This window comes from Ochotona curzoniae, unplaced genomic scaffold, assembly GCF_017591425.1.
Source record: "Ochotona curzoniae isolate NIBS_2020 unplaced genomic scaffold, NIBS_Ocur_1.0 contig_3819, whole genome shotgun sequence".
Taxonomy (NCBI): Eukaryota; Metazoa; Chordata; class Mammalia; order Lagomorpha; family Ochotonidae; genus Ochotona; species Ochotona curzoniae.
This window is the reverse complement of record NW_024466004.1, coordinates 3,954,710-3,977,144: the sequence shown is the minus strand read 5'-3', so window position 1 is coordinate 3,977,144 and position 22,435 is coordinate 3,954,710. Positions and strand designations below refer to the sequence as shown.

Below are 22,435 nucleotides of genomic sequence, written 5' to 3'. Positions count from 1 at the left end.
CAGAGCTTAATGGAAGTTTGCTGCATTTGACTTGACAGTGAATGGTGAGGTAGGAACAGCCACTGAGGTGCCTGCAGATGATAAACTACTCCAGAGGCTCTATCTAAAACATCACTCTGGGCTTTCTAAGTGAATAAAAAACTTATTAGTAAAAGCACTATTGACCCAAAAGGGATCTTACAGTGTGTTACGTCACCATGAATCAAAAATGTGAACAAACTTACACAAGCTCTTAGACTAATATCTAACAATTAATTTTGTGGCTCTGGGAAGCAATGCACAGAGATCAGAAAACCATGCTGTGTATATCATGCAAGATTTGTACAGAAAAGATCACATTCCTGTGGCTGAGAATGGCTGAATTCCAGAACAGCCTCTAGGCGGCAACCTCTAGAGACAAGAAAAGTCTCACACAATGAGAACAAGCTGATCAATTTGTCCACTGCAGACAAAATCAAACAAATAAAACCTATTTTTATCTTGTTTTCTAGATTAAGACGGTAAACTGTTGACTATGCTCTAGGAAGACAAATATTACCTTGGCTTCACCACCTGTCTTCTAATTGGTACCCTAAAAGATTTCACAGGAAAAAGGTGTTACTTCAGTATTATCGATTTAAAGGTTATCTAGCCATAGTGAGGCAGAAGAGAATACATCTTCAAAATTCACCTCCTCATTGAAAGCCCATGGACTGTCTTGGCAATTAACAATTCCCATCACCTATTGCTGTTCCCTATGTGAGAAGGCTCAGAACTAGCCTTACAAATTGCTCTTTTGAAGATCAAAGGGAAGCTGAATGTGTCTGTGTGTGCTCTCGATGAGACTGTAATTTAATGGAATTTTTAGAGCAGGCTTTGCTGGCAGTGTTTGGATGACTGCCCCAGGGCGGAGGATTCAGGGGAGGTTGCCCACTCTTCCCTTTGGAGCATCTTCTCTGCCTTTAATTGGCACCTCATTAGAAATTAATGAAAATGACATCCTCTGTTCTTCCTGCTCTAGGCATCGAATGCTACAAAAAGGCCCATCACAATTCATAACACATTCAATTTATATAGCAATGGCTCTTAAGCATTATTTATGAGATGTGAATTTCTTGTCAGCATGGAAGGGGAATGGAAGAAAAGATTGTGGGGGAAAATATATATATATATATTCAATGAGAAAGCATTGTATTTTAGTTTAAAATACCTTCATAGGTCATCATTTTCGGCAGTAAATTATTGAGTTTCCCCCTAAAACCTTTCAGGACAGTGAAACACCTTCACCAACACCTCACACATATTCAAGGAATTATCCATCCAACCACCCTTTCCTAGAGAAATCCAAGCAGACAGACAGGAGGAACACGTGAGCTACTTCTCAGAAAATCCCAAAGGTATAGTAATATGCCCACTGCTGTCCTTCATCATTTAAAGTATGGCAGTGGGCCGTCAATTTTCTGGGCATGTAAGTGTAATGTTCTTGGTAGGCCAAACTGAACTCCCAGCTCTCTTTAGTAAGGCTGTATCTGAAAGTACAACGGAAGGCTCAGGACTTTCTACCCCAACAGAAAAGTCAAATTTTCCCACAAGGAGAATGGAATAGGGCACCAGGGCCAGCACTATGGCATAGTGGGTTAAGCTGCACCAGGCATCACATGGGTGCCATTTCTGACCCAAATCACTCCTATTGCACTTTGGAAAGCCGTGGAAGATGGTCCAAGTGCTTGGGCCTAAGCCTACACGTGAGGCCAGATGAAGCTCCTAGCTGTGGCCCAACCCATGCCTGGCTATTGTAACTAACTATCTGGGGAGTGAACCAGTATTGGAAGATCTCTCCTTTCTACTACTCCACCTTTCAAAAAACAAAACAAAACAAAACAAAACACAAACAAACAAATCTTAAGAGCTTGGTGGAGAATAAAAACACATGAAAGGGAGACACCTTAAATCATTCAAAACCTGTGCAGTCCCAAATGGTATCCAGAAATGAGCCTGCTGCCCAAGAGGATGAAGAGCATGGCAGAACAGCCTGCACGTCTAGTCAAGCCTGGTCAGGCCAGCTTCACTGGGATACACAGGAAGTCGTCTAACACAGATTTCCACATTTCTTTAGCTGAAGGGCACACTGGGAGACGTGCCTATCTCACCTGTGGATTTCAGCACTAAACTATGAATTCTCACTGCCTACCTGGCAGAGAGAGGAAGTACTAGCCACTGTCACAGCTGGACAGCACACCTGATGGACCAATTGCAGGATCTGCTCAGGCATTCCTGGGTAATACCCAGAACTCAGTGCTTTTCAAGAAGGAAGCAAAAACATGGAATAGGGAAATTCCACAGAAGCACCCAAAGGACTGTGTTAGAAAACCCAGAGGCAAATAACCAGGTAGGCTCCTTAACACTGGTAACAGACCAAACTCCTGAAACTCTCCAGTAGTTCACATGAACTTGAATTTGCAAACATCAAACAGATCCTTCCTTTCATACGAAGGAAGTTGGCTAGGCACCAGAATCCAGCTTGGCAAACACAGTATGCTTGCCCTGACTCATTAAGGATTTAAAATTACCTTGCAGCATTCATCAACAGCAAAATCTGGGCTCACATAAACCATTCCATAAGAACCCCAATTTCTCAAGCACTAACCCCACAGCTGGCAGGGAAGTACTCAGAAGGCTGAAGGATTCGGTCTTCTCCTAAGAATCATCTCCCAAGTTGTGCCAGTCTGTTCTGGATCCTGCCCCAGCAGCCCACGTGGGGAGATGCTTACCACAGCGACAGGATCCCAACTCCTGCTGCACCAGCTCCAGTTTGGTTTGGCACTGGAAGCACCGACGTCGACTCTTCTGTTTAGACCGGCTGGTTTCCTCAGACCGTTCGGTGTTCTCCAGTAGTCGTGGTCGTTTGACTGGTGAAGCCTCATTCTCAGATTGTGAATCTGACCAGAACAACACATTTGGAAATCAGGATTAGTGCCTGGCCTGAAAAGCAGTACTGACTTCATTCTTCTGGCCAAGCTAATGTCCTTATCCAGAAAGGAATTGGAATGGTAAGACACTTGGTTTATACTATACAAATTGAGACAAGTATGCACAATTTGGGGCTGACTTCTGAGAGGGGAAGGCCTGAGTTAGAAAGAAGGGTGGAACAGCTCAACACAAACCAGATTCTTTAAAAACAAAATAAGCTCCTTGTTTGTACCTCTTCACTGGGCCCTAGATATATAGTGGCATTTAACTCTTGTTGGTTATTTGCTTGTCCTCAAGTAGACAACCATTCTTTAAATAACAGGTTATATCTCACTAATCTTTAAACCATTATGATTAGCAGAATTCCACATGCAAAGGCATTATTTGACTCATTGTAACATTTTTGTTTTTAAGATTTACTTTATTTAGGTGAAAGCCAAAGTTACAGACAGAAGCAAAGATATATAGAGAGATCTTCCATCTACTGGTTCACTCTTCAAATGGCAGCGACAGCCTTGGGCTGGGTCATGCTGAAACCAGGAGCCCAGAGCTCCTGTGAGGCCTCCCACATGGGTACAGGAGCCCAAATACTTGGTCTATCTTCTGTTGCTTTCCCAGGTACATTAACCAGGAGATGGAGGATCAAAAGTGGAGCAGCAGGAATTTGAACCACTGCTCATATGGCAGTGGCTTAACCCATTATGCCACAATGTCGGCCCCATCTCTGTGACCTTTTTAGAAAGAAGTATTTATTTATTTATTTGAAAAGCAAGATTACACAGAAGGGGAAGAAAGAGAAAATCAAAATTTCACCCACTGGTTCAGTTGGACCAAAAACCAGTAGAGAGAGTTGGCATAGTAGGAGCCAGAAAGTGTCAACAGGACATCAGGACCCAAGTACTTGAACCTTCAGCTACTGCCTTTTCAAGTGTGTTTGGCAAGAAGTTGGATTGGAAGTAGAGTAGCTAGGACTCAAGCCAGACACTGATATGAGATGTAGGCTTAACCTATTGTACCACAACAATCACTCCCTCTATAATCTCCTAACATAAAACTCAGCTCTAAAATTGAAAATTAACTCAGCTTTATTAAGAGTGAAGCAGCACCTTTGCTTGTTCTTAAGTAGTCTGTCTTAAGGCACTGCAAACCCAGGAGTGTACCAAACTGGCAGGTGGGAGATGTCAAGTGTGACTGCCTGCATCTTATAAACCTCAAAAAAGGCAGTAACGTCCACATTACAAGTGGGTTGTACATAACTCTCACTTTCAGAAACACAGTAATACACTGGGCACTGCCTTCTTGGAAGAGCTGCCACCACACAATGAGAATACATCTCCAAGACAGCGCCAAACTGGCTTGTGCTTTAAAAAAAAAAAAAAAAATCAAGCAAAACAAAAAGCTTACGGAAGTTTCCTAGATGGTCCTACAGATCCCACTACTCTTACCGTTCCACTACTCTGCTCTATCCCGTCATTACCATCTCATCCAGTAACTCTCTTCCTGTTGACTCCTATGCCTTTATACTCCATTTTCCTCATAGGAATCAAGTGACTGTTAAAAAGTCAAGCTAGAATCATTTTCCTGCTCAAAATCTTCTAACAGATCAGTATCCCTTTTCAGAGGAAAAAAATCCAAATACAGATAATGACTCTCAAAAGCCATATACGTTTACCACCTGCCTTCAGCTATCACCCCACATCTCTAGCTCCTGTCTCCCTTTGCTACATTTCTACAAGCCTCCTTGTCTCCTACCTCCTAGTCTGGGCAGCTTCTGTTTCCTGTCTTGAACGCTCCTTACCTAGTTCTACAAGAAATTTCATTTCTTTTAAGAACTCTCTTGGTGTCACACTTTTCAATGAAGCTTTCTTCTTGCATCTCCATGTCTAGATCATACTTCCCTTTCCAAACACCCCCTCCCGTTTCCTTAGACCCTCCCTTATCTTCAGACATTATCCAAGAGAATGTAAACTTCAGGAGGACAGGAAATGTCACCTGTTTTACTCATTGAATGCATTATACTCCAGGCAGTTACGACTTTTCATTTGCATTGGTTCTAGTGAGAAGTGCAGTCCAGTGAAGTCCACTTTCCCCTGCCTGCTTCTGAGTAAGGGAGTTTATTTCACTGCGGCCCTTCACTGGCCCAGGCAGTGACAGTGGTAGCAGCCTTCCAGTCCCACCAGACCGTGCACTGGCGTAGGTAGGCCCTACGCCATTCTTCACAATCACAAACTTCATTTTTCATCTCATTTAACTTCCAATCCTACATGATGCTTCCCCCAATTCACACCAACCTTTGATGAGAATAACTGATGAAAACAACTGAAAGTGAGTTCAGTCTATTTCCAAGCACTGCTGTTCAGATGCAGCCAATGCGGACATGGAGGGAGTCCCAGACAAGCCAGCCCCCCACCCCTTCCCACAGAGCAACAATCTAAATGTAAATCATTACAAAGCAGCCAGCCAAAAGAAATTCACCTTGTAGGAGGCACAATGTTCTGGGGGGGGGGGGGGGCTTTTTTCACAAACCAGCAATTACACTATTTGTATTAATAACTCTGCTTAGACCTTTTGTTGTTGTTTTATAAAAAAAGAAAATTCTAGGGCCCAGTGTGATGGCCTAGCGGCTAAAGTCTTCTCCTAAAAAGTACCAAGATCCCATAGGGACACCAGTTCTAGTCCTGGCAGTTCCACTTCCCATCCAGCACTCTGCTTGTGGCCTGGGAAAGCAGTTGAAAACTGCCCAAAGCCTTGGGACCCTGCACCCATGTGAGATACCTGGAGGAGATTCCTGGATCCTGGCTCCAGATCAGCACAGTACCAGTCGTTGTGGTCACTTGGGAAGTGAATCATTGGACAAAAGATCTTCCTCTCTGTCTCTCCTCCTCTCTGTATATCTGACTTTGCAATAAAAATAAATACATCTTTAAAAAAAAGCAAACTTTTTTTAAAGATTTATTTTTATTATTTTTTTCTATTGGAAAGGCAGATATACAGAGAGGAGGAGAGACAGAGAGGAAGATCTTCCGTCCGATGATTCACTCCCCAAGTGAGCACAACGGCAGATGCTATGCCGATCCGAAGCCAGGAGCCTCTTCTGGGTCTCCCACACGGGTGCAGGGTCCCAAGGCTTTGGGCCGTCCTCGACTGCTTTCCCGGGCCACAGGCAGGGGAGCTGGAAGGGAAGCGGAGCTGCCAGGATAGAACCGGCACCCATATGGGATCCCGGGCGTACAAGGCGAGGACCTTAACCACTGTGCCACCGCGCCGGGCCCAAAAACAGAAAAATTTAAATGTAAAAATAATGGTTGTTCTGAGACAAGTTCCTAAAATTGAAGCTCCTATATTAGAAATTATTTCCCTGATCAGGTCTTGGTGGTGGTAGGAGGGTAACAACAGAAGCCTTTTCATCATTATTAATTAAAATCAGGAGGGACTTAGCATGGTGCTGGCACACCCCTCACATGAAAGGGGACCTCTGGGATTCTGGAGTCTATTCTGTCCACACCTCTGATAAAACTGGGTATATGTCTAGAAATGCAAGTTCATGTCAAATAAATGTGCTGCAAATTGTCAAATGTCTGTTTACCCACCAAACACTCACCTCCAAACCTTTGCTACAAGAAAAAGACAATTTAATGTAATTGTAATAAAGCTAAAAACAAGCAAACCAACAAGGGCCAAGAGGAAAGGAAAAGAAAAAGAAAAAAAGAAAAGGAGAGAGAGAGAGAGAGAGAGGGAGGGAGGGAGGGAGGGAGGGAGGGAGGGAGAGAGAGAGAGAGAGAGAGAGAGAGAGAGAGAGAGAGAGAGAGAGAGAGAGAAAGAAAGAAAGAAAGAAAGAAAGAAAGAAAGAAAGAAAGAAAGAAAGAAAGAAAGAAAGAAAGAAAGAAAGAAAGAAAGAAAGAAAGAAAGAAAGAAAGAAAGAAAGAGGAAGGGAGGGAGGAAGGGAGGGAGGGAGAGAAAGAAATCCCAAGTGCAGTAGTGTTATTCAAAGCTAACTATTTTCAAACAAAGAGTGATATGTGAAGAAAATACTTCTTAATAAATGATTCCTGTGACTGGAAAACAAATTCACACTTAAATAAACATAATCATCACTGCTTATTACTACTAAGTCATTTAATGTACTCCCCCAAAGTTAGGTGTGCCCAGTCTGACTCCCCAACTTATCCATCAATGAGATTTCAATAATGCCACCAAAATAGGGCTGTGCCATGGTCCTGGGCTGATGTTTTCCTGTAACCATTGCACATCAGAAACTATTGAGTCCTCCGTCCTGGCAGGCAGCAGGCATGGGGTATCCCTGTAACACTGGGTCCTAAGGGAGGATTCTAATGCTGTCAACTTCGGGCTATCCTGGAAGTATACTGGAGCCCGGTGGGTTTTCAGAAAGGCATTAGCGTCCTGACATCTACAATTCTACCACCAAGAGCATCCATGTACAGCAGTTTTAGATTACTTTAAAGCAAGAAAAAAAACGCTTAGAGCTGTTGTTTTTTAGAATCAATGAACTATTTTCAAACATTAGAACACAACCCTAAGCTCTCAAATATGCCCACTTTCCCTTCTCAGCTGGTTCTACAGAGATGGAAAGTAATCCTTGAGCTCTCTAATGCTCCCTACCACGGGAGGAAAGTGGTTTCTCCAGCTGTTCACCACCATCCTCATACTATCATCTGGAAAGCCACAATGGTAACTTCTGGCAAGCAAATCATTCTTGGGCCACCTTCTCACAAGTCAACTTAGCATCTTAATTAGAAGCCAACAAAACAAGTAGTAGTCTAGTCTATAATATCATCAGCATGTCTACCTAAGAAATTCACATCTCCTTTGCTAATTACTTAATGAAACCTTGTGCCACAGGATGAGTTGCCTAAATAAGAAAAACAGATGTACAGTGCAAGGATTTTAATTACACAATAACAAACTAAATAATTCAACTACTCAATATTATATTTTATATCAACTAACAAAAAATACTATTGAAAAGAATGGATCCAAACCTGATTAACATTACAGGAACCATTTACTGTTCATTCGTGACTGAATTAATCTTTTGATCATTTACATTTTGCTCACAAATAACATTCCTATTTCCTTGCAGCATTTTTATCTCCTGAACAACGATGAAATTATCTGCTTGCCTACTCTGAACTCAGGTGGGAAGAGTTAAATGTGGAGGGAAAGGTGAGCAGAAACCTCTTAGAGCAGCTTCAGCTGTCAGAAGGAAGGAGTCCTTGCAAGCGGCACACTCATTAGCAGCAGGAGGAGCGGCAGCGGCAAGCTGGAAACTGCTCCCACCCCAGGAGTTAAGAGGGACTTCTAATTAAGCTCCCTCATAAACGGCCAACAATGCAGATTTTTTTTTCCCAGTATGCTTTTTCTTGAGAAAATAATCTAGTCGGGATACACTCATGCAGAGCTAGCTAACTCTCCTACAAGTTCTTGGTGCTTAGCAGATTTCATCTTTTTCTACCAGGTATGTAAAAGGAAGAGAAATGGACTACATCAGATCTTGCAGTCAAAGTAATGTCTGATCAAGAATAATTATATGATGAAATAACAGAGGAAAATCTAATAAGTATTTTAACCTATTTGTTTCTTTTGCTTTAAAAGTAACTATCACTTAATTTATGACAGAAGAATAAGTACAATAATTCTAAAACCATAGGCTCTTTTAAATAATTATTTTTTCTTTTGTACCCAGCTGAAGAAAGCTACATTACATGGTTCAATTTGAGACACAGTTTAACTGGAAAGCTTGACTGGAGACAACAGAGCTGCTGCTTTTAAAATTCTGTTTTGTCTCTGACAGAAATTCGCATTTGTTCCTTACTGTCACTGTTCTTGTCTTTATTACTCGTGTTCTCACCCCAAAATTTCCAAATAAATTGTGTCAGGCCTGTCAGAACTGAAACCCAATCTCTCTTAACCTGCTGTCATTGAGCAGCTGGCAGCCCACATGCACCTTGGGCCGCTACTCATGGCTGGGGCCCTGTGGCATCCCGAGCAGGCTCATGGCCCACTATACAAGCTGCATTCCAACACAGCGAACAGAGCTGCCGGTGAGGCCAAGTGGCAACAAAGACAAGAAATTCATTCCACTCTTTTCACCCCACCCCACCCTCCACTTCCACGGCAGGAAGATGAATCTAACTCAGGCTCTGTGACAGCCTTTGAGGGATTCAATCAGTTTTTTTAAGAACCTATCACAGTCCCTTGACAGGTTGACATTTATGATCTCAACAGCCTGAACAAACATCAGTAAGAGCAATAATTAATGAACCCTCACACATCACTGCTGTCTCTCCCTTGACCATTTAAAAGGAGCTTAAGCTGCGAAAACCTCTGTCCACAAAAAATATTACATCCACTGAAAAAACAGGTAAGTAGTAAACAAAACAAAACAAAACACTCTGCTTTATAGGTACTTCCTCTGTGTCTTCCCACAAGTTTGGCTTTCAGAGTGTAGGCAGGAATCGTATTCATCCTCTCCTTACATTCCACAATATGCCACAAGAGACTTCAAGACAGAAGATGCCCTCACTACTCAATAACCATTGTTCAAGTGAGATGCTCTCTTCCTTTCTTATATTCCTAATGGGCTCATAGCATGCCTGTTAAAAGCCACGAATTTGGACAGAGGTATAGTACTTCAAGAGGCTAATTATCAAAACTTCATGGCTAACACTGGCATCTTCATTTGAGACGGAGATGATCCTGCTTGAAATAGCACTTAGGGCACCACATTTTAGGATCACACTCACTTTAGAAGTCAGCTGCTCACAAACCCAGATTGAATAACCCCTCTTCTTCCAAGCCAACCCTTGTGCTCTCTGCTTTATACACTGAAGGTCATGCTCTATCACAACCTCAGGACTGAAAGCGAACCTCTGAATCTTCCTTAATGCCAGAACACAAGCCTAGGAGATAAGGGCTGGCTGGTCACTGTGGAGGACGACTGTTAGGAGAGGCCCTGGAGCTCCTGGAGTCGTGGGGGTGTTATTATCTAACTAACTGATTCTGGCCCTCACAACAATGCAGAAAGTCACTTCTGCATAGGCTTTTTTGATTGAAACACAGCTTGAAGAGCAACAGAACATAGCCAAGCCATAAGTCATGGTAATTCAGGCCCTTCAGGAGTCAGGCACTCACACATGCCCCATTGGCATGCCCTAAAAAACGGGACTGGATTCCTCTCTTCCTTATAGCCCACCTTACCAGCAAATTCCCTGGCACACAGTAATCTGGAAGCTTATTCTAGTGGAACAACTTGACAACAGAATTAAGGAATTACAAAATCATCCAAAGATCACAAAAAAATTATGATGCCAAATACAGGTATTGAGAGAGAGCATCTTTGTTCCCAGACTTAGAATAAAACATTCAGTCTTTAGCATTCTGTTCTTAGAAATTTCAAAGTATAAAGGATATGATAAAAAATGTATATTCTCCATACAAATCCAATAATTGTTAAATTTTCAACATTCTTTTAGTTGTTTCCTCTATATTTATAAACCCCATTAGAAAATAAGTTGCAAACATTAAACTACTTCACCATGAAACATATACAAATCTAATAAAGATATTTCTAAATACCTTATTATTAGCCAAAATGTATCTAAGAAAATTATTTCCCAATATGACTTAATATTCCTACACTATAATTATTCTCACTGTTCTCAAGCACATGTTTAGCTTCTCATTCATTCAATCAAGCAAACTTTTCCAACAATCTTGGTGAAATGTTCTGTGAACTGAGCAATTCCCTAGATTCTTTCCCTCCTCCTCTCCTTCTTTCACTCACTGTTGTCTTCCTTTCTTTCTCTAGGTCTTTCAGTCACATTATTTAGTTTTAAGGAAGAAAACTTTTAATTGCATTCCTTTTCTGTTACTTATGGAGAACCAGAAATGTGAAGTTTCAGGGAACATCTCGCAAGCTGACACAAGTAAGGAGGGATAGTCCTTATCGTGTGACCAGCACAGTTGTTTTGGCACCTAGGCACACTGCACAGGGTATGTGCCACCTGTGCCTTGGCAAGGAAGGGACATTTAGGCAAATGAGATGAGTTGGCTGCTTTTCTTCCCCTAAATCATCCTGTGTTACTTATTTATTTTCATTTATTTGTAAGGCAGAGACACAGACATGGAAAATCTTCCATCTACTGGTTTACTCCTCAAATGCCAGCAAATCCAGTAGCCTGAAACTCAACCTGGGTCTCCCACACAGGAAACGGGAACCTAACTACTAAATTCATCACCTGCTACCACCCAGGGTCTGCCGCTAGCACTTTGATCCATCGTTTCTTTTTATTTGATGGTGTCCTCTGACTGAAGATCCTTGAGCCCCTTGCAGTGGACTGCCACACCATTTCTGACTGTTCTCCCTCTCCTGACTCTAACCAGCTGTTAGCAATCACACTAACACTCTTCATGGGTGAACCATTCCAAATCTTTGAATGAATTAAAAAATTAAGTAAAATCCCAGGATGACCTGCAAAAACAATCTTATTGTATACTACAAAATTCCCAGTTTACTGGATCTGCTTGAGGTGCAGAGCTCTCCAGATTAGTTACTCTGTTCATAGCTGAGACAACAGTCCACATTTCATCATTTCTTAAGTGCCTGCTATGTGTTGTCCATTGGGCCTCTGAAATAGCTTAATATGGGTCCCATCAGCAGAAATCAAAGCTCTTCCTTCTCAATCACCGTATCAGCCACCTACAGCCCTCCCAACATAAATTTCACAGACAAGACAAAGATGAGAGTAGGTAGCCCACAGACTCAAAAACTCTGACTAGGTTCATCTGAGAACCAGCAGTCATCACCCCAGATGATCACGTGTCATTCCTACTGTAGTGTTCTTTGGAGGGCTTCCCCAGGAGCTAGAGTCCATGCAGGGGTGCCTGGTTAGCAGAATTAGATCAGCAACACAGCAGTCATCCTGTGACGCTAGTACTTGGCCTAGCACCACCTCCTAGCTTTCACTTCTTTGTAAGCAAGATCTATCTTGTTTGCCCAACAAAACCATATTGCTTTTTTCCCATAGATTTTTCAATTCTCATTCAAACTGACAAATAACTCTCAATAAATAATCTTTCCTTTTTATAACCTGCTTGGGTATTTTAAGAGTTCAACAACATTACAATGCATCGACTTTTAAAAATCATATCTACAGCTTCAGTGGAATACTGAGTAAGATAACACACACCATGAGGGTACAATAAATCAGAAAAGCAAGCAAGATTACAAAACCCAAGAGAAAGACCTGATTCTCAAAGGTCACATGCCCACATCTAGTTTCTATTCATGGAACTGCAAATCAGTCTACGACCATGAGGATTCAAAGACTTAGAGTGATCAAGCAAGTCTTTAGCTTCTACCATCTTACCAGCAAGACAGTATCACAGTTAATTTTCGACTAAGAAGTAAGAAATTTGAAAGGTTTATAAAGTGTCTACCCAGGGGATATTTTCCTAAAAAATGTATGTTACAGGGTCCAATGCTGTGGCACAGCATGTAAAGCTATCACCTGAAATGCCAGCACACAGTATGGACACCACTTCAAGACCTGGTTACTCCAATTCTGATCCAGCTCCCTGCTAATGGCCTGGAGAAGGCAGAGGAAGACGGCCTAAGTGTTTAGGCTCCTGCTGCCCATGTACGAGACCTGGATTAAGCTCCTGGCTCCAGCCAGGCCCAGCCTTAAGTCAGTGTGACCACTTGGTAAATGACCAAGCAAATAGAGGATCTCTCTCTCCCTCTCCTTTCATTATTTAATTTTATTTGTTTAAAATGAATAAATTTATTTATTATAAAGACACACACCCCCCCTTTTTGGATTGGAAAACCAGATATACAGAGAGGAGGAGAGACAGAGAGGAAGATCTTCCATCCGCTGATTCACTATCCAAATGACCACAACAGCTGAAGCTTCTTCTGGGTCTCCCACACAGGTGCAGTGTCCCAAGGGTTTAGGCCTTCCTCAACTGCCTTCCCAGGCCACAAGCAGGGAGGTGGATAAGAAGCAGGGCAGCCAGGATTAGAACCGGCACCCATATTAGAACTTGGCACGTGCAAGGTGAGGATTTTAGCCACTAGGCTGTCACACTGGGTCCATAATCATCTTTTAATATCATTTCCATGAATTTTTTTAGTTCCCACATATATTCAGATTTATTCTAATGTAAGATGGGCAGATGTTCTCACCTACTTTTTTGGAATATTTATTTAGGGGTTACACGCCCTAAACATATGGAGTAAGTCTAAGAGAGGACTACCCATTCTGTAATGGCCTGAAGCCTATAGGGTTTTCACTTTGCACATCTGAGTAGTTCCTGTCACCATGGCCACTTTGTCCTACTACTGATTAAAATTTGGAAAGGCTTGTAGAAAGGGAAAAGTCAGAAGTCATCACACAACATTGTGCCTAACATTTCGATTTTCAAAGCAAAGATTACACGTCCAGGGTTAACTTAATCAGATATATCAGGAAACACCAAATACAGAAATGAGGTGGAAAAATGGGTAAAGATGATTGCAACATTAATCCAAGTTGTTTTTAAAATTTGTTGTTAAAAGCATACAAAAATCAAATATTCCCTTGAAAATCACCTAACCCCTAATCAAGTTTAAGTATTCTTCCTGTAGGTACTGTCAATCTTAAAACTGTTTTGTTGCAATGAGTTTCTAGAATAGGGGCAGAATCTGCTATGTTTAATAATCCATTAGTAGTCAACAATGAAATAATTTTTTAAAAAGGTAGAAAACAGAAGATGAGGAGAAAAAGGAGAAGAAACAGAAAGCCAGGGAGGAAGGAGGAGAAAGATTTCTGTAACAGGACAGGTTCCTAATCACGGTAATCTGCACTGAGATACTAGCAACCTCAAGGATGTGTTTCAGGTTTAATGTAAGGAAAAATGTTTATGCATTTACATTTTGTTGCTTAAAAAAGTCAGCTTGCATACATACCTGAGTAGATGCTAAAATTAACGAGCTGATTTGTTTTTAAATTATTTTTGTTTCTCATTTAGCATCCACTTAATTCAGCTCCCCCTCTTACCTCTCAGTTCCTTCCACTAAAAATCTAATCTTCAGGGCCCGGTGCTGTGGCGCAGTGGTTAAGGTCCTCGCCTTGCACTCCCAGGATCCCATATGGGCGCCGGTTCTAATCCCGGCAGCCCCGCTTCCCTTCCAGCTCCCTGCCTGTGGCCTGGGAAAGCAGTCGAGGATGGCCCAAGGCTTTGGGACCCTGCACCCTGTGTGGGAGACCCGGAAAAGCTTTGGGACCCTGCACCTGCGTGGGAGACCCGGAAGAGGCTCCTGGCTTCGGATCGGCATAGCATCTGCCATTGTGCTCACTTGGGGAGTGAATCGTCGGATGGAAGATCTTCCTCTCTGTCTCTCCTCTCTGTATAGCTGCCTTTCCAATAAAAAAAAAATAATAAAAATAAATCTTAAAAAAAAAATCTAATCTTCAGACTCCTTACTTTGGGGGCAAATCCTTACGGTGATAAATAAAATAACTTCCATGCCGTATTTTAATTCCTTCTGATGTGAGGTTAAATTAATCTAGATTTCTTCCATCATATGATGACAAAGAGTGCCCACAGAAAGTCTTACACAATTTTTTCTTCCTGAATGAATTCAGTAGGTGAAGCTTAGTGAGGGTTACATCAGTGTTGATGAAAACACTACCACATATGTAGAGTTTAGGAGGGTTAAAGAAAACTGCCTTTAAAAAATGGTTTATGAGCCAGACCAGTGTTGCAGAGTAGTAGGCAAAGACGCTACCTGCAACCCCAGCATCCCATGTGGGCCTTGTTTGAGTCTCAGTTGTTCCATTTCTGATCCAGCTCCCTGCCAATGGTCTGGGAAAGCAGTGGAGGACAGCTCAAGTCCCTGGACCCCTGTGCCATGACAGAGGCATGGAAGAAACTTCTGGTTCCTGGCTTCAGCTTAGCCCAGCCCTGATTACTGTGGCCATTTGGTGCAACAAACCAGTAGATGAAAGATCTCTCTTGGTTGAAATCTTTCAATACATACATACCTAAATATTTTGAAAAATTTAAAAAGAGGACTCCATTTGTAAAATGAGCTGTTGGAAAAATCAAAGGCAAGCAATTTTGCATTAAAATTTTTTTGCATTAAAATTTTTGGTTGAGAAAATTATCTTCAGTTCATTTGAAACATATAAGAAACAAATACTTAACATATCAAGCTCAATTCTACTCAGTTTTCTTCAATGATTTATTAATTTTATAAAGTTCCTAATTTGGAAGACTAGAGTTATGTTGAAGCAGGTTAAAGCACCGCTTATGATACTGGTGGCAGTTCAGGTCCAGCCTGATCCACTTAAGATTCCAGCTTCCCAGTAAGGCACATGGAAAACAGTGGGAAATGGTTCAGGTACTTGGATCCTGTCACACAAGGGAGACTAAGATGAAGTTCTTAGCCGCGGCCTGGCCCAGCCTCAGCCATTGCAACCATTTGAAGAGTCAACCAGTGGATGAAAAATGTCTCTCTCCTTCTCAAACTCTGCCTTTCAAGTGAACAGATAAATCTTTAAAAATTATTTAAGGTTTTCACTATAAAAAAAAAGTATAAAGTCTATTACTTGCTTAGGTGTTCAGGGATGTGCATATAATAAAAAACACAGTAACATGTGCACAGATAAAGCCAGAGTTTAACACTGTAGAATTTTATGAATGGTATGTGACATTCTTCGAATTTTTTTGGTAGGAAATCAAATTTAAGTAAGTAAATAAAACAAAATCAGAGTAGTCACATACTTGGAATAATTGAATGCAGGCTGAATGCTTTCCAAGAAATATTGGCAGTGCATATGTGTGATGGGTAAGGCATGAAAAGGTGGCTGTAGCAGGTAGTTAACAGTAGGGCCAAAACCCCGTAGTGAGTGAACTCAGCGCTCGCTTGTATGTACGCTTTAACATCTAGCCACATTAAAAAAGTCATTCTCTTCCTCCAACCCCAACAAGGACCTATTCTTAATTGTACCAATTACTGTAAGTGCTGTTTCAGGAAGGATGATGACCAAGACCTTTACAAATGGGATTTCAACCTTCTATGAATAGATTTGTCAGCAAGACACCAAAGACCAAGTAGAGCTGAACTGCATCAGTCATGGAAACTGTCAGCTAATGTCAAACTAGAAAACCAATGCAGCAGCTAATACCTCCCATTCAAAATCATACAAGTTCCCTTTTTACATCCCAACTTTTTTTTTAAGATTTTATTTTTTTTATAATTGGAAAGGCGGATATACAGAGAGGAGAGATAGAAAGATCTTCCATCCAATGATTGACTCCACAAGCGGCCGCAAAGGCCAGAGCTGAGCCAATCCAAAGTCAGGAGCCAGGAAATTCCTCTGGGTCTCCCACACGGGTGCAGGGTCCCAAGGCTTTGGGCCGTTCCCGACTGCATTCCCAGGTCACAGCAGGGAACTGGATGGGAAGTGGGGCTGCCAGGATTAGAACCAGAGTCCATATGGGATCCTGGTGTGTTCAAAGGACTTTAGCTGGTAGGCCACAGCGCCGGGCTCCATCCTAACTTTGTTTTACAAGCTATTGTAAGTATATTCAGACACATCACTCAAGTTGTAATGTAGTAATACTATCTTTGGAGCTGATCAACTTTATCTAATGGGATATAAAAAGTAGCATCTTGTGTATCTGTTGTAAATATGTACCCTGGCCTATATTCAAGATAAAATCTTAAAGGATTTCTATTATATTCTATTTACCCCTTGCAAAAGTAACAGAAAAATGAAACACAATCTGAGTTAAATGCCCTATTTTCTTGCTTATGTTTGTATACATTTTTAATAAGTTTTGAAAGAGCAGATGGATGTGGGAAATGCAGAGTAGGTAACTAATTCCCTTGCCCTTTGAGCTAATAGAGATGTGGTTTATTTAACATTCTGAGTTGTAGTTCTGCTTTGGGAATGGCTTTCTGAAACTGTGGGTGGATACTGGTAATGAAACAGAGAATTCACAACAGCGAGGAACATAAGGCCAAATCAGCATTTATTGCAGTGTGTATGTGCATATATGCACCAAAAATAATTACACATCCATACTGGGAGGCTGGTTAACCAAACTCACTGGCATCTGGCTGTTTAGATAACTAATCACAATATGAGATTCCTCATGACAAAAATGCCTCTTAGGTTAAACTGCCTGATTTTTAATCATAAACAAATGAATTTTTTGGCTAACATATTCCTTCATGATGTTGGTTTGGAGATAGCAACTAGTCTTTTTAACCAAAATTTCAACTATAAGAAAACTACTAATCCTCTGTGGCCCCTAAACATTAAGGCGGCCAAGAAAGGAGAGTCATACTCAATTTTAAGGCTATTTTTTACCCTTTTCTAATTACAAAAGCTTGGAAAACAGCTCAGGAAACATACTTTTTTTTTTTTTTTTTTTTTTTTTTAAGAAGGCAAGGTTGTAAAATCTCTAGCATTAATTTTGGAGCTCATGCAGTGGTGTAGCAAACTAAGCCTTCACCTGCAGGGCCAACATCCCATATGGGGGCAAGGTGAGTCCTAGCTACTTCTGATCTGCAAAGTAAGCCTTGGGCAGTAGTGGAAGATGGCCCAAGTACTCGGACCCTGCACCCATGTGGGAGATCTGGAAGCAGCTCTGCCTACTGGCTCTAGATCAATCCAGCTCTGGCGGTTACAGCGACTTTGGAGTTGATCAGCAGATCAAAGATTTCTCTCCCTCTCTTTCCCTTCTTCTTTTTCTGACTCTGCCTTTCAAATGAAAATAAATCTTTTTTCCCCCCAAATTCTTTTTTTATTTTGACAATCTTTACATAGTTAGTTTGGGTAAAAAGGTTCAAGGGCTACAGGAAAGTGGGTAAGACTATCACTTCCATATTGTCTCCTTCATGTATCTGAGGTAGAGGGGGATATTGAGGAGAAGCCCCACCCGGTTTCCCACCCACCCCAAGTCCCGTATGTGGTGCAAGCTCCGAGATATTCACTCAGATGGTTTCAATCGTTCACCAGTTATGAATCGCTGCCAATCTCACCCCTCCAAACCCGATGAGGTCGTTAAAAAATCCACTGATTGACACTGTCCAGCATAACATCTCTATTTGCCCGGTATTTTGTTGCCAACCTATAGCTGAGGTGGCTGATTAACTTGTTCCATCTTCTGTCCCTTCATGGTTTGGGTTCTGAGTCTGGCATTTTAATTGGGGAGATCTCCAAAGAAACTTTGTCTGAGGTGTTCCCAGGCCAGATACTTGTATGCACCAGCAAGCACAGGGCCCAGCACAGTGGTGGTTGCAATTGCTGGGTTGGTTCTGTTTCCAGCCCTGTCTTCCACCGGAATCAATGGGTGTTGCAGTCCAGCCTGGTTCTGCACAGCACATACTCGGCCCTTGCATAAACCAGTGGGAACTGCAGCCTAGTTGGAGTGACCCGCTGTAGGAGGACATTGTGAGCCTGGAAGGTCAGCGAGCACAGGTTTGCATTCATTGGACAGTATTTGCATGACAACAACCAAAAGGCTACCTTTGGTATAAACAGCATGTAAATGAGAACACCTGGTGTAATATACAAAACAAAAGGAATTCCAATCAAGAGAGGGAAACAGTACGGACTCTCAGTGTATAAAGTCTGATGCCCCTAATAAACTTCGACCATCAGTCAGGGTCCACGCGTGTTATTATCAGCTCCGTGCACCAAGTCCGTCACTGCAGGACAGTGACAACCCGCAATAACTCCCACCAGGCCCGCCCCCTACCCTGGTTTGCCAACATGTGTAGCAGACCAGTCCAGTCTGTCCCACATCTCCCTTGGCTCTCGTACATGGCAAATGGCATTGAAGCTTAGATCCATCTAAGCAGCTTAACAACCAAGCCCTCATGGGTGTTGATGAGTGCCTCTCTGTCTAGCCACTCCAGCCCCTGTCCTAGTTTTTGTGCCAACCCGTGGCAGTGGTAACCCAAGAGGGGGGAACCCACTATTTCCCTCTCAGGTCTCTCACTCCTGGATTGTGCACTTTCCAGGTGGTTCTGCAGTTTAACTTGACAGAATTAGCCCCCAGTGCCAGTTTTTGCCAGCTGATGCTGTGGCTAAGTCCAAACAACCCTCGCCCACTCTAATTGTAGGTAGCAACCACAAGAATAATCGGCCTATGTACATGAAAACTTAACTTTTTTGGCAAAAGCCCAAGACAGAAGGGGTGGGGGAGACAAACAAACAAAAAACCCAAACACTTGTTTTTTCCCATTCTAATAACCAACTTTTCTTGTAAAGGGCTTTCTGTTGTCCCATCACTCCCAGCTCACCCTCTTTCCAACACTGGGTCCCCAGCAGTCCTCCTTCCTTCCCTCACTGTGTAGACCACCTCCTTTCTATGTCTGCCTCCTCCAATGTTCCCTCTTCTTCCAGCCACACTATCTGGACAAGTTCTTTCTTTCCTCTATACCCTTTCCTCTTCTCTTCATGCACCTTTCACACACATCAAGGCTTAGAGAGAGGCTAAACAAAGACAGGGCACTGGAATATGAACCCACATATTCTTCCCAGGTCCATGTGGACTGGCTGTCAAGGATGGGGGGGGCGGTTCCAGTCTAGTAGAGTTTACAAGGGCACTTTTCACTTCACTTTCTCTAGGGCCCACATGCCTGAGCAGCACCTCTAACCTACTTCCCTTTAGGACTGGCTGCAATATCTTGTGTTTCACTTTCACCATTCTATAGAGGCAACCCCTTCCTTTATCAACTATTGAAGAAAAAAAATCACAGTCCTAATTTTGTGATGCTTAAACTTTCACTTCAAAAGACTACATATAATACATTTTCTTCTAATTCCTCCCTGACTCAACTAAAATATAAGAACAAAAATGTCAAGAGGGGTTGGTGTTGTAGCATGGGGGATGAGGTAAGCCTCTGCCTGTGATGTAGACATCCCAACATTAGTGCAAATTTGAGTCCAGTTGCTCTACTTTCAATCTGGCTTCCCTGTTAATATGGCTAGGAAAGGAGTGGAAAACAGTCCAAGTACCTATGCAACTGCCACCCAGATGGGAGACCCAGAAGAAGTGCCTCACTGGAGCCTGGTCCATCCCCAGTGTTTGTGGCCATTTAGGAAGTAAACCACCACATGAAGATTTCTGTCTCTCCTTTCTGTAATCCTAACTTTCTAATAAATAAACAACTCTCAAAACACAAAGGTGAACGAACATCCTCTAATGAAAATATTGCTTGTAAAAATATTTTTAATGTAATCAATAAATAAAAGGCTTCTGAAGTTATCATCTGTAAAGTGGAGCAAGCTGAGACTGAAACCTGGTGGCTACAAGCCTTGGTATATAAGGAAAAATTTAAAAGGCTCTGTTTCAGAAGCAGCAGGAATGAGGAAAAGCCGAATGAGAAGCAGGGCAGAGAGCAAGGACTCCACTGAAAGTGCCCTTGTACAACGCTACCAGACTGAACCCCCCCACCCTTGGCAGCCAGTCGACATGGACCTGGCACAGAACTGGACAGTCTTTCTCTAAAGAAACTGAATGGGTCACACAGGCAAAGTGGTTTCTATAGTCTGTCACAAATTGCTCTTCTGAATCTGAATGTCCAACATCAAGCTCTCAATTTCTTTAGGATTCATTTTACTAGTTAATACCTCTACTACCCAACTCTTTACTATACAGACACCAAATAAAATTAACATACAAGAAAAAAGATATAAGTGTAGGCATTTGTCAAGAGGTTAAGACACGGCTTGAGATGCCCAAATCACAAATTAAGAGTTCCTGGGTTCAAGTCCTGGCTCCATCTCCAATCCAGCTTTTAGTTAATGTAGCAGTTGATGACGTGAGGAGCCAGGACACTGTCACCTGTGAGGAAGACCCAGAAGGAGTCCATAACTCCAGTCCAGAACTGGCTGTTTTAGTCATTTGTGGACTGAGCCAGCAAATAGAAGATGGATTCACTCATTCTCTTTCTCCTTCCCTCTCTGATGTCAAACTTTTAAGACAAAGGCAGAGGCTCTTGGAAAAAACGTTTCTAGGTTTCTGCCATTAATGAGTATTGTTTGTATCCATCTTCCGTTTCTCCTTTAACATATTTTATTTCCTTCCTTCTGCCCTCCCTCTTCCTAGGACCATTTTCATCAGTAAAATATCTCCCGATGACAACCACTTTCACATCAAGAAATGCCTGGGCCTGTCTCTTCCTCTATCCAAACCAATTTTTAAAAATGGTACAGCCCAACTCCATGATCAATCTCTCTGTCAAGTTTCTTCACTTCTTTATTATCCATAGAGAGCCCCACTAGTTTCCCACCTGGTGGACTTTCACTAGCTGTAAAGAACAACACTCCGTAGGCCTCATATTTCCTGATCCCTCTTCTTCTCACGCATCTTTCATAAACCAACAGGCATCGTTCTCCTTTTCTTGTTTTCCTTAACACACTAGATTATTGTTCTCTTTCCTCAGTCCCCTTATTTCTGCTGCACTCATTTCTTTACCCACGTGCAGCTTCTAGACTGATAATTTCCCAAATGGGATTGTCTTTAGACTTCCTATTAGTTTTCCTTCCCAATCCTCCCCTGACCACATGTTATCTTTCTTCACTGAGTCCCCAAGATTTATATTCTTCCTTCCTTCTTTGGCCTACTCTAATTAACTGTCAAATCTTGTCCATTAAAAAAAACAAACAAACATTTATTTACTTTTATTTGAAAAGTCTGATTTACAGAGAGGAGGGACAGAGACAAAGATCTTCCATCTGCCAGTTCACTACCCAAATGGCTCCAACAGCTGGAGCTGGAGCCAATGTGAAGCCAGGAGCCAATGTGAAGCCAGGAACCTCAAGCTTCCTCTGAGTCTCCCACATGAATGCAGGATCCCATGGCTTTGTGTCATTTTCTAATGGTTTCCAAGCAGGAAGCTGGATGGAAAGTGGAGTAGCCAGGATATGAATAATGTCCATATTGGATAACAGAACTTGCAAGGGGAGGGTTAGCCAATTTGGCCATCACATCAAGCCTTTCCAATATTCTTTTAAAACATTTTCCCCCAATTTGTCTCTCTTTCTGTCCCACTGGCTACAATCTACTGAATTCTACCTTCTGACTAACTAAGCAGGAATTACTGTTTTTCCAAGTCAAACATTACTTTGTAGGCAAAATGGAAAATATATTTACATTAACCAATGGCAAAGCATTTTACAGAGTATGACCTCCCTAAATCATTAATTATTATTTTATCCCCCTTCTAACATGAGGATTTTCATATTCTAGGCTTCTTCAAACTGAGGTACTAAGGCATCAAAGAAAAAGTGTAGGTTCGCCACAGCAAGGAGTCTCCCCTGATAGGTTAGCTTTGAAGGTTATTCATACAGTAGTATATATTTTTTAAAGGCACAGTAATAAACAGCTGAATTACTATAAATGCTCATAAATTCCTGGGGCAAACTGATAAGCCCCTCTTCCAAAGCAATCCTCTGTG

At 42.0% G+C, this 22,435-nt stretch overlaps 1 protein-coding gene across 2 annotated transcripts in view; it reads right to left on the bottom strand.

The window, feature by feature from the left end:
- The window catches only part of ZFAND3 (zinc finger AN1-type containing 3), a 242,605-nt gene that overhangs the window by 20,170 nt on the left and 200,000 nt on the right, over nucleotides 1-22,435 (bottom strand). For both annotated transcript variants that reach the window (XM_040983308.1, XM_040983307.1), the window contains one exon: nucleotides 2,751-2,918. In XM_040983308.1, coding sequence (XP_040839242.1) covers nucleotides 2,751-2,918 — 168 coding nt within the window. The remainder of the gene's footprint in view (nucleotides 1-2,750; nucleotides 2,919-22,435) is intronic.